This window comes from Trypanosoma theileri (genome assembly GCF_002087225.1).
Source record: "Trypanosoma theileri isolate Edinburgh chromosome Unknown TM35_Tth_2_V1, whole genome shotgun sequence".
NCBI lineage: Eukaryota > Euglenozoa > Kinetoplastea > Trypanosomatida > Trypanosomatidae > Trypanosoma > Trypanosoma theileri.
This window is the reverse complement of record NW_021639844.1, coordinates 333588-347484: the sequence shown is the minus strand read 5'-3', so window position 1 is coordinate 347484 and position 13897 is coordinate 333588. Positions and strand designations below refer to the sequence as shown.

Sequence of the window (13897 nt, the reverse complement as noted above, 5' to 3'; positions counted from 1 at the left end):
GAGGGTGAAGACTCTCCATGTTGATACTATTTCTGTATGTAAAGAGTAATAATAATGATAATAAAAAAAAGAAAAAAAAATACAAAAAATAAAAAAGAAACAAAAACAAAAACAAATGGAATTAATTTGTGATGTACTCTACTATATTATTCGTTTGAATTCCCCAAGTTATCTTTTTCTTACACCTAAAAATCATTGATTAAATAATGATGAAGAAGATGAAGATAATGATGATGGAAATGAGAAATTGACAGTAATGATACTGTTGCTAAAAGGAGACGATTGAAAAACGGTATATGAATATACCGTTTTTCTCCTTTACTTTTTTTTAATTTTTTAATTTTTTTCTGCTTATTTTAATAACATTCTCTTTCTTTTTTTTTCTTTATCTATGCTTGTACCTTTTTTTCTTTTCTTTTGTAAACAAGGTAGATGGAATGATACCACATCCCATTCTTGCCACTTCAGATGATGAGGAGTACGTCCAGCAGAGTATTATTTCTTTAGAAGGGCTTATAGAGAATTTCTTTCAACTCCTCGAAGGTGTATATCTTGAGGGTAAACAGGAACAAATGTCTCATGCCCAAGGTGTCTATCACACTATTCAATCTACACTAAAAGTACTTGTTTCCGTACCGGCGTCATCCTATCGAAAGAATGTTCCTGGATTTGTTGCGGATGAGGAACTCCCAAAACAATTGGGACGAATGGGAAATCTTTTCTTAGATGATGTAGTGGGTGTCGGACCAAATGCACTGACATGGAAAAAATCTCTTACTCGATTAGCACAGGATGTTGCAAAACATGCTCAAGAGGTACGTATTAAATTTCCTTTTATGGCTTCTTTTATAAGAAGTGGAATTACATATAATTCAGTTTTATTTGCTGTATTTATAGTTATTTATATTATTGCTCTTTTGTGGGCAATTGTAGCACTCACTGTTCTTCCAATGGTTGGCCCACCACCTTTTGTCGCATCTCTTGTAGGATCTGTTGCTGGAGTTATTTTAATTATTACGAGTGTTATCATACTTTTTCATTTTATAGTCGCAACGAAAGCATTACAAGAATTATATACATGTTTGCTTGAGGAGCGTATGAACGCCAAACCCTATCTTTATTCTTTATCTAATAAGAATGAAGATACAATAGTTAAAAAAAGTTCACCCCAAAAAACTCGAGTTGAACGTGGTCGTGATACGAAAAGAGGATATTATACAATTCCTTATGGTGATGATGTAGGATACATTGATGGAAGACATGTAGATACACAAGTAGTAATGATAGGATTTGATGAAAATTATCTTATTACTAGGTGGAATATAGCTGCAGAAGCAATGACTGGTTTTCTTGAAAATGGATGTATTGGGAAACCACTTTCTGAACTTGTTGATACTCCAAGTGGTAATGTTCCATATGATCTTTCTATGCTTAAATCATCAAGAGGAGATGTAATGAAAGTAAAACTTCGAGCTTTTGCTACAGCACCAGTAACTCTTTTTACTATAGCTGTTCCTATTTTAAATCCTGTTGGAAAACCTATTGGAAGTATTCTTATTTGTGCAAATGCCAAAGATAATTTAAGAGAATTTCGCTCTTATATTCGTGATTACATTACATCAGAAGTAAATCATTATCTTTCTTTCTTAGTAGAAAGAGGTTTAGTAAAACAAGAAGGGTGTACTGCTATTGACTCTTTAAAATCTTTTTTAAAGTGTGCAGCAGAAAAACAAGTAGAGGAATTAGCTCGAGAAATGCATACCGAATGGGAGTGGACTACATCTGATCAATTATTAGGTCATGCAATAAAGTCTTCTAAGATAAATCATACAAAACATGTAGATCCTGCATTTCCTTCTACTCTTTGTTTACATCCACTTGTACCTAATACTATTGCTTCTTTGGTTAAAACTATGCCAGATTCTTCTGTGGTAAAATTACAAATATTAAATGAAGGTGGTAATATATTCGCTTTATCTGTAAAAGTTATTCCTATTAATGAGGATCCTACTAAACAATCTTTGAATGGAAATAATTTACAAGCAATGATTATGCCTAATTTACGTAGAACCTGTGGAAATTTATATGATGAAGGAAATTCTATTTCTTTACGTTTTCCATGTCAGATTACTCTTGCTTTAGAAGATACGGATGATGCCGCTATAAGTGTTTTTCAGACTCGTAGTGAACAATCTCTTATTGATCAAACACGTGCTATTGTGAATTGTACAGTAAATGTTTTGACACTTATTACAAATTTAGTAGATCAACATAATATTTCTATGATTTTACTAAAAACTATGTTTGTATCCCTAACAACTGTACGAGATAGACGTGAATTGGAAAAACGTTTAGAAACTTCACCAAATGAAATAGATGTAATTGTATGTGATTGTGGTTGGTTAAGTTCTGTAAAAGATTTAATTGTTTCTTCTAGTATTGGTGCTATAGTTGTTCCTATTGCTGAAACTGGGGTGTCGTTTGTTTCAGATTTTCAGTATGTTATTAATACTCCTATTTCTAGTGTGGATATACGACGAACTCTTATGGATATTGGTACTGCCGTTTCATTAAGAAAAAATGCGAATACTGCACGAGAAGAACGTGAACGCATTTTAACTCTTCGTCAAGATTCTCCATGGACAAAAGGAAAATTACTTGGTCGTGGTTCATTTGGAGCCGTATATGAGGCAACAAGTGACTTGACTGGAGGAAAAATGGCGGTTAAGATGTTTTATTTTGCTGCTGATAATGAAGAATCTATTAATAAACTTCTTAATGAGATAAAAATTATGTGTAGTTTGAACCACCCAAATATTGTTCACTATTTTCATTGTGAACGTAAAGATAACAATGTAAATCTATTTATGGAACTATGTGATGGTTCTTTAGGTGATATTATTATTGGAAAAAAGGCAAAACCACCTACTGTAACGGTTGTTCAAATACTTCGACAAATATTAACAGCTATTACATATTTACATGCACGTGGTGTAGCACATCGTGATATAAAACCCCCAAATATTTTACTTAAGGGTGACACTGTAAAAATTACAGATTTTGGTACCGCACGGGAAGGTAAAACAAGTAAAGATGTACAAGGAACACTTCGGTATATGGCTCCAGAAGTCTACAGAGGAGAGGCACACTCTAGTCCATGTGATATTTGGTCTATTGGGTGTTTAGCAAGTGAACTCTTCGCCTGTCCACTTAAGTTTATGAATAACTCTATACTTTTGGCGGATATCAAATCTACCAACATGTATTTAGATAATATCACTGAAAGTGTTACATTACAGGATTTTCTGAGTAAGTGTTTTCAACCAGATCCAGAGAAACGTCCAACAGCTGCAGATCTTCTTTTGCATCCACTATTTTCTCCCATGTGTAGTGCAGAAATAGAAAGTTTACCAACAATTTTTGCAATAAAGGAAAAAGAAGAATTTGCTTTTTCTATATGTTCCCAGAAAGAATGAAAAAAAAAAAAAAAAACAGAGTGCTTTTCTTTCTTTTCTTTTTTTTATTTATTTTACTTTGGTTCTTTCTTCGTTTCAAGAACCAGAAACTTGAAATTGGAACTCCATTCTCATGATAGGATGATATTATTTTTGGAAAGTTGTGCAGTAAACATCGCTCTCATTGAATGAAGCTAGTCTTCTTTCTTTCTTTCCTTTCTCAGAGTGTGATTGATGGGCGGGGAAATAGAAAACGGAAAAAAAAAAAGAGATAGATATAATAAAAGCTTTGTAGCAAATATATTCTGTTTTTTTTTCTTTCTTCATTCAATTCGTTTCTGTTTTGTTTTTATTTCTATTTTTTCTTCTTTGCTTGTCAAGGGAAAAGAAAAAGAAAAAAAAAAAAACAGACAAGGTGTTAAATCGGAGTGTGTCTGTGTGTGTAAACAGTGATGCGACGAATTTGTATTCGTTTCTCTCGTCCGTCTTTGAAGAGTAGTTTTGTGGCGGAAACTCTGAAGAAACACCCAGACTCATGTTTTAGTGATATTCTTTTTCATTGGCAACGTCAAGGTTTAACTCCCATCTCATCATCTACTAATACTCAAGATGGAATGAGTAATGATGATGATCATATACAGGGATATTATGATCCTGCTGAAGTACAGTTACTAAACAAATTGAGCGATTATCCATTTACAGACTGTGCACGACATTTGCTGAGACACCACACTGTAGCTCATTTTGCAGCTCAGCTTGGAAGAATTGATTTAATGGATTTACTTTTTTCAGAAGGTGTGGTATTACAGGTAGATAATACTGATAAGGATGAGGAAAGTGGAATTGAAAAGAATCAATATCGTCGTGTATCACTTGAGAATGTGGCTCTCTCTATTTCTAATGATGAAGGGTATTTAATTTCACATCTTGCGGCACAACATGGTTATTTAAATTTCCTTAAAGATTTGGTGAGACGTTTTGGTGCTGATGCAATTTTATCACAGCGTACTGTTGGTAAAAGCTTGCAGTTTGGTAGGGTTTCATTAACTCCATATCAACTCTCTTTTATGTACGGATGGATCCCAATTCTGGAATGGATAGATACTTTATATCCAATGTATTCTTTTGACTCAACAGAAGAGGCTTTATTCTGTGTAAAACGTGCAAGTTTACATGATCATATAAACTCTCTCAGATATTTTCTTCAACGACATGGGGAAGACTCTCATGCGATTCTTCGTGATGGACTCTACCCTGCCGCAGAAGCTGGTGCTGTAGATGTTCTTAATTTTCTAGTGGAGACTATTGGTGATCATATAGTTTGGAGTACTTGTGAGGTTGGGGCTACCGCATTACATCATGCCGCTCGCCGTGGATGTACGCATTTATTAGAAGATTTCTTTATTAAATATGATCTTCAGAAACACGTGGATGATAGAGATAATGATGGTCGAACTCCAGCTATGTGGTGTATAATGGGAGGTAAACACCAGAGGAATATTGAATTCTTACATTCTTTATTAGAGTTGGGTTCACAATGGCCGCTGGATGTGGATAACGAGGGTCGTGATATGGATGTGTTTGTGCGATATTATTGTGCGCCTACCGCGAGAATGCGGAAATATGTGGGAAGATGTGTTGCACTTTGGCAACAGCGACGAAGAGAGATGAAACGAGATGATGATAATACTAATAATGATACCTGAAATTGAGAGTCAGAGAGAGGGGAAGAAGGAAAGAGAAAAAATACAGATCATTTAAAAATCACACTTCTGTTTATTGTTTATTATAATTTATTGTAAATATATATATTCAAAGGGATATTTGTTTTCTCTATTTTTTTTTTTCTCTGTTGGTTTTTTTTTTGTTCTTTTAATTCTTCACATTCTATTATTATTTTTTTATTATTATACTTCGTCACTTATATTATTATCGTGGTGTGGCATTTTGGGTTGTTACTGTCGTTTAACAAAAAGAAAAAAAATATATATTTTATTAAAGGCCAATTTATCTCTTTGCGCATGTGGTGTAGAGAAAACTGTAATTTATGCTCTGATGAGCTCTTTATTGGAAAGAGTGTTTTTTCTTGTCAGTGATTTCTTTTTTAAATTCTACTATATAAATAATTCCAACTCTTTTTTTTTTCTTTTAAATAATTCCCTTTGCAGTCATTAGCTGGTAATCAAAGCAAAAAAAAAAAAAAAACAAAAAAACAAAAGGATAAACAGTGAAAGAAGAGATACAAAAGAAGAGCAAAAGAAAAAAAAAAAACAAAAGGAAAAGGAAAAGAAAATAAAAACAAACAAGGATAGGATCACAAAAAGTAATGCCCTCACAACAGTCTTTGAGATCAGCTGAGGTATTTTTAGGTAATGTCTCTACCGAATTGGTGCGGCAGGAGCGGAGTGCAGAGACAGTGCCGCGTAATGAAGATGGATTACGGCTGTTGGCGGCGGATGGGAATTGGAATGGTGTCGCCCTACTCGCAGAACAGTTAAGCGCAGCCGCACGCAGTGATACGATATGTGGAGTAACCGCCAAATTACGTTATATTCTTGTGCAGGTAACCGCCTATTTTAGTATGAAAAAGTATGCAGCAGCGAAGAAATTAGTGGATACATTAGGTGATCTCAGTAGTGGTAGATATGTGGATCCATCTACAGGAGAGTCTGTTGTGCCTTTTTCTCTTAGTTTTATTGCAGCCTTATTGCCAGGTTATTGTGGGGCTACTATGGATTCTCAGAGGCGGTTGTATGATCTTCTTAGTAAATGTCGACAACGTGCAGAAATGACAAAATCATCCATTTGGGATGCGCGTATTAAGCGAGTTTTGCGTGCACTTATTGTAAGTCATTATCAAACCGAACAGTACTCTGAAGCATTACGTCTTTTTGAGGAATCTATAGTAGCAGAGAAATATAATGATAAGAATGAAAAAAAATCAAATTGTGCAGTGGTACGGCAGATGTTACATTTACAGCAATTTGCAACTTTATGTTTACATTGTGGTAATATATTTCTCGCAGAAGATATATTTCGGGTGATTGAAAATATTGGAACTAGTAATGAATCCGAAGATGTGCGACAATTACATCAATTTTTAGTAGCCGTTAATCAAGCACTTTGGATGTCGTTTAATGATCGTGTGGAAGAAGCAGCACATGTCTTTCGAGAGGTTGCACGTGGTACAAGAGAGTTTTGTCGTGGATTAAACAAAGTAACAGAAACATCATCTAATGTACCAACACTCTCTGCGCAAAGAACAGCAGGGACTGCAGATGCACAGGCACAATCTGCCCTTTGTCGGGTCGCATTTCATCAAATGTGGGTAAACGCCGCTACCTCACATATTACTTGTATGCCGTATGAGACTACACGTGGTAAGAACCCTACCACCGTAATGAGTAGTATTATTGAAACGATGGAGGGATATCTTCGTCGTGATCCTGTGGAACTATTACACTCAGATGCCTTTTTAGGAAATTGTGTACGTCTCTACACATTGGAGGGAGATACACGTCAGAAAAAAGTAGAAATGTTGGCTGATATGTTGGAGGTGTTTCGTTGTGACCGCGATTCCGCCCCACCTCTTGGTAAGATGGTGTAATCCTACAATAATTACTGTGAGTTCACGTAAAAAGGAAAAAAAAAACATACACTCATCTTTGCAGGTTGTATGGTTTCTTTGCTTTAACATGTCTTCCTCCTCTTGTTTCTCTCCCCTCACCTGCTATTATTCTTCTTTCTTAACGAAATTACACACACACACACAAGAAAAAAAAAACAATAATTAAAAAATTCTCACCTTCACATTTTATCATGATGATTAATATTTTACTATTGGAGTTTTATTGTATATACACACACTCTCTCTATCTCTGTTATGTATCTTTATATGGGCTCTTCTTTTTTTTTTTATTTCTTGTGATTCATTATTTTGTTTTGGTGTGTGTATATATTGTGTGTGAAGGTCCTTGTGGGAATCATAAAAAAAAAAAAGAGTGACTGTTGATTCTCACTAGACAGTATGAGTACAGAAAGAGATTCCCAAGAGCCACAGGAATCAAAAGGTAGTGACTCTTTTGATAGTACTACTCTCGGATTAGATGGTGTTTCTTTTTCGTCCTCACCGATTTCACAGGATGAAGCGATGAAGCAGTTGCGTCTTGCGCAGGCCGCAATGCAGAAATACGTAACAGTAGAGATGTCTGCCCATGCAGAGGACTGGAAATTGTTGGGTAGAGTTAGCGAATTGTTGCAAGAACGATGCCAACAAGTTCGAGGCTCAACACGGGAGGCAGTCCAACAGATGGAAACGACTGCTGAAATGATGGAACGTCTTAGGGTTCATTTTGCACGCGTCGATGAAGTTGAGTCACAACTCGCGACACTCTCAGATACAGTTAATAAACTTGATCAGTACAGTAAAGCTTTGGCGAAACGTTTTAATTGTGAATGAGAAAAAAGATAGAGTGGGGTGTAATAATAGACGTCTGCTTATGAAGCCAGAGAATGCTCTGGTGTTTTTTTCTTTTTTTTTTGCTCTAATTTCTCTTTATTTATTTTTGTAGTTGCGTTTTTCTTTCTTTTTTAAAAAATATATCGAAAAATATAAATATATAACTGGGATCCTTTTTTCTTTGTTTTATGGATTTGTGTATCATATGGCTCTCCGTTTCTCTTTCTTTATTCATTCCTTTCCTTCCATCACCTTTTCCTTTCTCTCTCTCGGTCTCTGTGTGTGTATAGCTGTGCTAAAGTGAGAATATAGGAAGAGAGTTTGTGTGATTTCACCAAATGACTCTTGCGGCTGCGGCTGCAGCTGCGGCTACTGCTACTGCTAATCATAATAATCATAATACTACAACTACAAGAACTACAACAACTACATCTATTAGTAATACGGGAGTGGAGAGGCCATCCTCATCTCTCTCTCTCACTCACTCTCACTGTTATGGGGAGTCCCCGCCCACGGCAGCGGATCGTCGTGTTTTGTCTGATCTCCCGCCTGAGGGGCACGCCGCGTGTGTGTCCTCCGCCGCCCGCCGGCGGTTTGAGCCGCAGGAGTTGCAGCGCCTGCACGCCGACGCGGCCCGCGAGTATCGACTCCGCAAGAATGCCGGCGAGCGGCGGGAGGTCGAGCGCCACGAGGAACTCGCGCGGGCCGAAATCGTCGATGCCGCCGCCGCCCAATACGCCGCCATCACCGCGTGGGCAGACGAGGAGGGCCGCGAGCGGGACGTCCCACCGGGCGGATGGCCACTGCGGCAATTAGAGGACCGACTCGCACGGAGAGTACGCGAGCAACGAGAACGAAATGAACAAAAAGAACGGGAGGAGGGCCGAGCCGCGTGGCGGGCCGCCGTCGCCGCCGCAGAAGAGGCCGCCGCACACGCACGTGCCGTAGAGGCGTGGCGCCGCGAGAATGAACGGGCCTTGCGGGCGGCCATTGTGTTTCTCATTAGTACAGAAACCCGCTGGCGCCGCGAGGAGGCAGACGGGGAGGCCACTGCGTGGGAGACACTTCTCGCACAAGAGCGGGATGGCCGCGCCGAGGCGGAGCGCATCGCCTATGAGAACTTCATGAATAGTCCTGAACAGATTGCATTGCGACAGGAACGGGAACGGAAAGAGGCAGCAGCACGGCGATTGGCAGCGCGGCAGATGCGTCGCTTTAATAAAGAACAGGAGAGTTTCGTAAAGTCCTGTAGACATGGGCGAGGTAATACATCTATGTTTGAAGGACCAACGGCAAAGAAATTGTGTGTCTCATGCGGTGTCAAGTTTGATGAAAATCTGGGATACTATGTCCGACTACGCGGCCCCACCATTCCCCCACCGGCACCATTAAATGGAACAGAACAACAACAACCACAACCGCAACAACAACAACAACAACAACAACAACAACAAAAGTCTGGTTCAGTGCGGCCACGGCAAAGCACTGTTACCACATTACCCCCAATCACTCAGAAAAAACAACAACAGGGTGGGATGAAAAATAGTAGAGATATGTCTAAAGGGTCCCTTCGAACAAAGGGAACAAATGGAATTAGAACTACATAGGTGTAGCATATTATTATTTGCAACATTCACTTTACTTATTGCATATGTAAAACGTATCGTCGCCTCTGGATCCAATAAACCAAAAGGAAACGAAGGTATTCTATTTGTCTATATTTTCTGAAGTATATACACCACTTGGTGCTGCCGTGAGTGACGTCCAAAAAAAAAAAAAAAAGAAAAAAAAGGAAAAAAAAATGACGTTGATGTAATGTTTGCCGTATTTTTATTTTTTTTATTGTTTTTTGTGTCTCTATCCACTCCCTTCTCACCCTTCCCCCTAAGTGTATTCATTATTCCATTCTCTCTCTCCCTCTTTCCTCGGATTTGATGTGTCTTTGTTGTAAAGAAAAGAAAAAAGGTTTCAAAAGAGAAGGAGTCAAAACGAAATAAAAATAAAAAAAAGGACCTAATGAACACCAGCAGTGGTATTAGTAATATCCAAAAGGACCAGGAGTACTTGCACTCTCACAACGTACGTGGCGTTCTTGAGAGACTCGTTGCCGATATCGTGCGTGATAAGCCGGAAAATGCATGTGAGTATATGGCAAGTTGGGCAGCAAAACAACGAGATACATCTCAAAGTAGCAGTACAAGGACATGTTAAATGGAATGCTATCCACTATACTCTGGGAAGTATAGTGTATATATACATATTTTTATTAAATATCTTATGTATATTTTGCTATGATACTTACTGTGGGGAAATCTGAATGGAATGTGGTCTGCATTGGCACATAGTTTTTAGTTAAAAAAAAGAGAACGAAAAACAAAAAAAAGAGAACGAAAAAGAAAAAAAGAGAACGAAAAAGAAAAAAAAAAAGAGTGAGAGGAGTGAATGGGTAAAAAAAAAAAAAAAAGAAAAAAAAACACACAAACAGCCTTCGGAAAGCAGACATATATGTATACGTGCATGCATTCTATGCGTCTATTTGACTGTGTGGCGCTGTGTCCTAGAGCCAAACTTAATCGCATTCCACGAACACACAGTTGCAGAATATTTAACTGAATAGGTAAAAAATCTTTGCAAAATAATGACCAAACATGCCTTTGGCTTTTTTTTTTTCCTATGGCAATGGCATTAGGAGTAAGTATTGCTCTTTATTATTATTATTACTGCTACTACTATTATTATTATTATTATGACTCCCACCACTACCACTTCCTCTGTTCTATTTTTATTTATAAATGGAACCGACAACTGGAGAAGAGAAAACCAGGCAAAGTGAAGACAAAAAGAAATAAAAAAAAGTGAGTCGCAAAGAGTTTATTCTTGGGGTATTCCTTCTTTTTTTTCTTATGGCTCTTCTTTTTCTGTGCTTTACCTTTGGGGAACATGTCTCTGTGTTCTTAAGGGAAGAAAAACAAAAACAAAACATTCTTTACTTTTGTTTGGCAGACGCTAAAAGTCTCTGTACAACACCTGTTTTATTTATGAGTTTGTTCTGCGCTTTGCTCTTCTTTTTTTTTCTTGTGGAGTCACAGGTGTGTAGATACTCTCAAGAGGAGAGAGTGTGAGAGTGTATATGTATATTTATACGTGTTGTTATATACTGCTTTTCTACAGGAAATATGTAAATTGTTTTTTTCCCCCTACCCCTTCTTCTTCCCATTTATAATCTATATTAAAAGTTCTTCTAGGCACAACGTTGACTACGCAGGACGAAGAATAATAGAAGAGAAGCAAAGTCAAGTCAATAGTCCAGGTTTGTAAATAGGGACCAAATTACATGGAAACTGAATTTCAGCGTTATACTTCACAGACAAATACAGATCAATATAATCTCTACAAGGGCAAACACATCAGAAGCGGCAGTCTACAGAAAGATGCTGCAAACAATACCGGCAGCTGTAGTGATGATGATAATGATGACAGTAAAAGTAACCACTGCGGTATAGGCGCCGCTCTTGTAACGTGTCCTTTATCACCCATTCGAAAGATACCACGATTAACATCTCCCCATAACTCAGAAAGTAGTATTGATTCTGCAGCAGCAGCCGCCGCTTCCAATTCTCATTCTTCTCACTCCTGCAACGATCAGACTGCAGCTTGCGTTACTGTTATGGTGCCAACAATGTTCACAACGGCTGCTGGACGACCCATTTGTGTGCGTGAGAGTCGTCGTATTGAACGTGATTCACCGTATTGGAAGTTACTTTTTGAATTCCCAACTTGCGAGCGAGTTGTTTCATCTTTCACTGATATTAAGGATGATAATCAATCTCTTGATGATGATAATAGTCATTCCAACCCTGTTAAAGAAGAAGAAGACGATGACGATGAAGAAGATACCGTAAACAAAGAGAAGAACGGCGCCGCTATACCGTTGCTTCCAGTCTGGCGACGACAACTGAGAAGGGCAGATCCATTTTCTTCATTATCATTATTATTACCAACGCCCATTGTGGAATATAATGAGTTGCGTAGCCACTCATGTCCTCCGAGGGTTCAGAGCAGCAACAACAATAAGAGTAGAAACGAGGACACAACTACTATCAATTCACAGATAAAGTATAATGGTATTGGTGAAATCACCTTTCCTTACTCTTCCTTCACTAGGGCTGATGGAAGTATGATTTATCTCTCACCTGCAACAAGTCGCAAGTAAGAGATCATATTCGCTTATTCACATTCTACAAGAATTTTTCACATTGCATACGTTTACTTCAGAAAAACGAGAAAAAAAAAAACAAAAGAGAGAGAAAGAAAAAGAAAGTAAATCACAGAATTGCATACATATACACAGTATCTCTGACGATCTTCACAACACTAAAAATTCTTGATTCTCTTTTATGGTTTAGTTTTTATAATTTTTATAATAATACTGTTTTTACTAACAACAATGCTCTTTCATTTAAGAACGCTCTATGCAACTATGCTTTGTGCGCTTCACCTCACCTATTATTTTTAACTAAAAGAATTAAATACAATAAATAAAAGGATAGTAATTAAAACAAAGCCAACATACATTCATTCACAAAAAAACAAAAACAAAAACAAAAACAAACATCTCCCAATAAAAAAAAAAAAGGTAACAGTTCCATCAATAATGGATTACAGTCTTGACTACAGCGAGGAAAATCGAGAGTTCCTTGAGCGAGTTGGTGTACGGGAACTTCTTGAAAGCTTCGTGGCTGAGGCTGTTCGACAAAAACCCCACAACCTCTACGCTTTTATGCAGAGTTGGGCAAATGCACGGTGTCGACATCCTCCGAGTATAACACCTCAGCAGGCAGCTCTAAAAATACAATGTGCGCTTCGTCAGTACAAAGCCAGAAAACTCATGAAGAGTCGTCAACAAGCAGTGATTGCATATGGGCAAAAAGAGCAAGAAAAGGAGCGATATGTAAGAGTACAGATCGAAGAATAAGCATAGATACCAAAACTAGTGTCAGGTATCATTTAATTTGCACATTTCTATGATGACAACCCTCAGCTCCATCTAAGTTCTACTAAGTGTAGATTGAAAATTCAAAACACTTGTTTAATGTGAAGATTATGAACGGTTTTTTTCTTCTTTTTTGCTTATACCAAACAAAAAAAAAAAATACACAACAAAATCAAAGTACGATAAAGCGAAGTTTCATTATTGGAAACCATAAAAATAATCCCTTTTTGCGAATCTTTTCAATGGGCTATATATATATAAAAAAAAAAAAAAACGGTAGTCCCCCCCCCAACAACAAAAAAAAAATAATTAAAATTATGTAACAACATTAACATCTTTCTAAAAGCAATCAAAGTCTACTTACATTTGACCCTTCTTTTCTATGCCTATAATAAGTAAACAAAGTACAGAAATGCAAATTTATTCTTCATATACCAAAACCACTACACAGCCGAAAACGTTAATCGAATAAGCACAGAATTACAAGCCAGTACTGGCCAACTAATGCCTTGCTGGTGCCGACACTGTGCAAGATGCGAAGGTGCGACTGTTCGTTTGGGATTGTTTCTCTCCTGTGTGTGTTTATTTTAACTTGTTTGCACAATCCCACTTTGTGGCTGCCCACGGGACAATCCGAGGTGCCCGTGAGCTTTGCTGTGCTGCGGTGGTGCCTTCTGGTAGTTCCGGAGATAATACGTGGCGTGCGACAGTCTCCAGCCGCGAGGTCCTGAGGTGTGTGAGATATCCACTGTACGAGCGCAGAAGAAGAAACCAGTACTGGCCAACTAATGCCTTGCTGGTGCCGACACTGTGCAAGATGCGAAGGTGCGACTGTTCGTTTGGGATTGTTTCTCTCCTGTGTGTGTTTATTTTAACTTGTTTGCACAGTCCCACTTTGTGGCTGCCCACGGGACAATCCGAGGTGCCCGTGAGCTTTGCTGTGCTGCGGTGGTGCCTTCTGGTAGTTCCGGAGATAATACGTGGCGTGCG

General features: G+C 38.0%; 7 protein-coding genes across 7 annotated transcripts; all 7 read left to right on the top strand.

The window, feature by feature from the left end:
- Nucleotides 1-437: 437 nt before the first annotated feature.
- On the top strand, nt 438-3476 carry TM35_000022180 (putative protein kinase; the record flags this gene model as incomplete). The annotated part of the gene is made up of 1 exon (XM_029021536.1): nt 438-3476. The coding sequence occupies one exon, from the start codon at nt 438-440 to the stop codon at nt 3474-3476; it is 3039 nt and encodes a 1012-aa protein (XP_028886958.1).
- Nucleotides 3477-3907: 431 nt separating this feature from the next.
- Nucleotides 3908-5161, top strand: TM35_000022170 (uncharacterized protein; the record flags this gene model as incomplete). The annotated part of the gene is made up of 1 exon (XM_029021535.1): nt 3908-5161. One exon carries the CDS (start codon nt 3908-3910, stop codon nt 5159-5161), a length of 1254 nt encoding a protein of 417 aa, XP_028886957.1.
- A 620-nt stretch (nt 5162-5781) lies between these two features.
- Nucleotides 5782-7062, top strand: TM35_000022160 (uncharacterized protein; the record flags this gene model as incomplete). The annotated part of the gene is made up of 1 exon (XM_029021534.1): nt 5782-7062. The coding sequence occupies one exon, from the start codon at nt 5782-5784 to the stop codon at nt 7060-7062; it is 1281 nt and encodes a 426-aa protein (XP_028886956.1).
- A 420-nt stretch (nt 7063-7482) lies between these two features.
- Nucleotides 7483-7914, top strand: TM35_000022150 (uncharacterized protein; the record flags this gene model as incomplete). The annotated part of the gene is made up of 1 exon (XM_029021533.1): nt 7483-7914. The coding sequence occupies one exon, from the start codon at nt 7483-7485 to the stop codon at nt 7912-7914; it is 432 nt and encodes a 143-aa protein (XP_028886955.1).
- A 338-nt stretch (nt 7915-8252) lies between these two features.
- TM35_000022140 (uncharacterized protein) lies at nt 8253-9521 on the top strand (the record flags this gene model as incomplete). Its single annotated transcript, XM_029021532.1, has 1 exon — nt 8253-9521. The coding sequence occupies one exon, from the start codon at nt 8253-8255 to the stop codon at nt 9519-9521; it is 1269 nt and encodes a 422-aa protein (XP_028886954.1).
- Nucleotides 9522-11248: 1727 nt separating this feature from the next.
- TM35_000022130 (uncharacterized protein) lies at nt 11249-12127 on the top strand (the record flags this gene model as incomplete). The annotated part of the gene is made up of 1 exon (XM_029021531.1): nt 11249-12127. One exon carries the CDS (start codon nt 11249-11251, stop codon nt 12125-12127), a length of 879 nt encoding a protein of 292 aa, XP_028886953.1.
- A 441-nt stretch (nt 12128-12568) lies between these two features.
- On the top strand, nt 12569-12889 carry TM35_000022120 (uncharacterized protein; the record flags this gene model as incomplete). Its single annotated transcript, XM_029021530.1, has 1 exon — nt 12569-12889. One exon carries the CDS (start codon nt 12569-12571, stop codon nt 12887-12889), a length of 321 nt encoding a protein of 106 aa, XP_028886952.1.
- Nucleotides 12890-13897: the final 1008 nt, after the last annotated feature.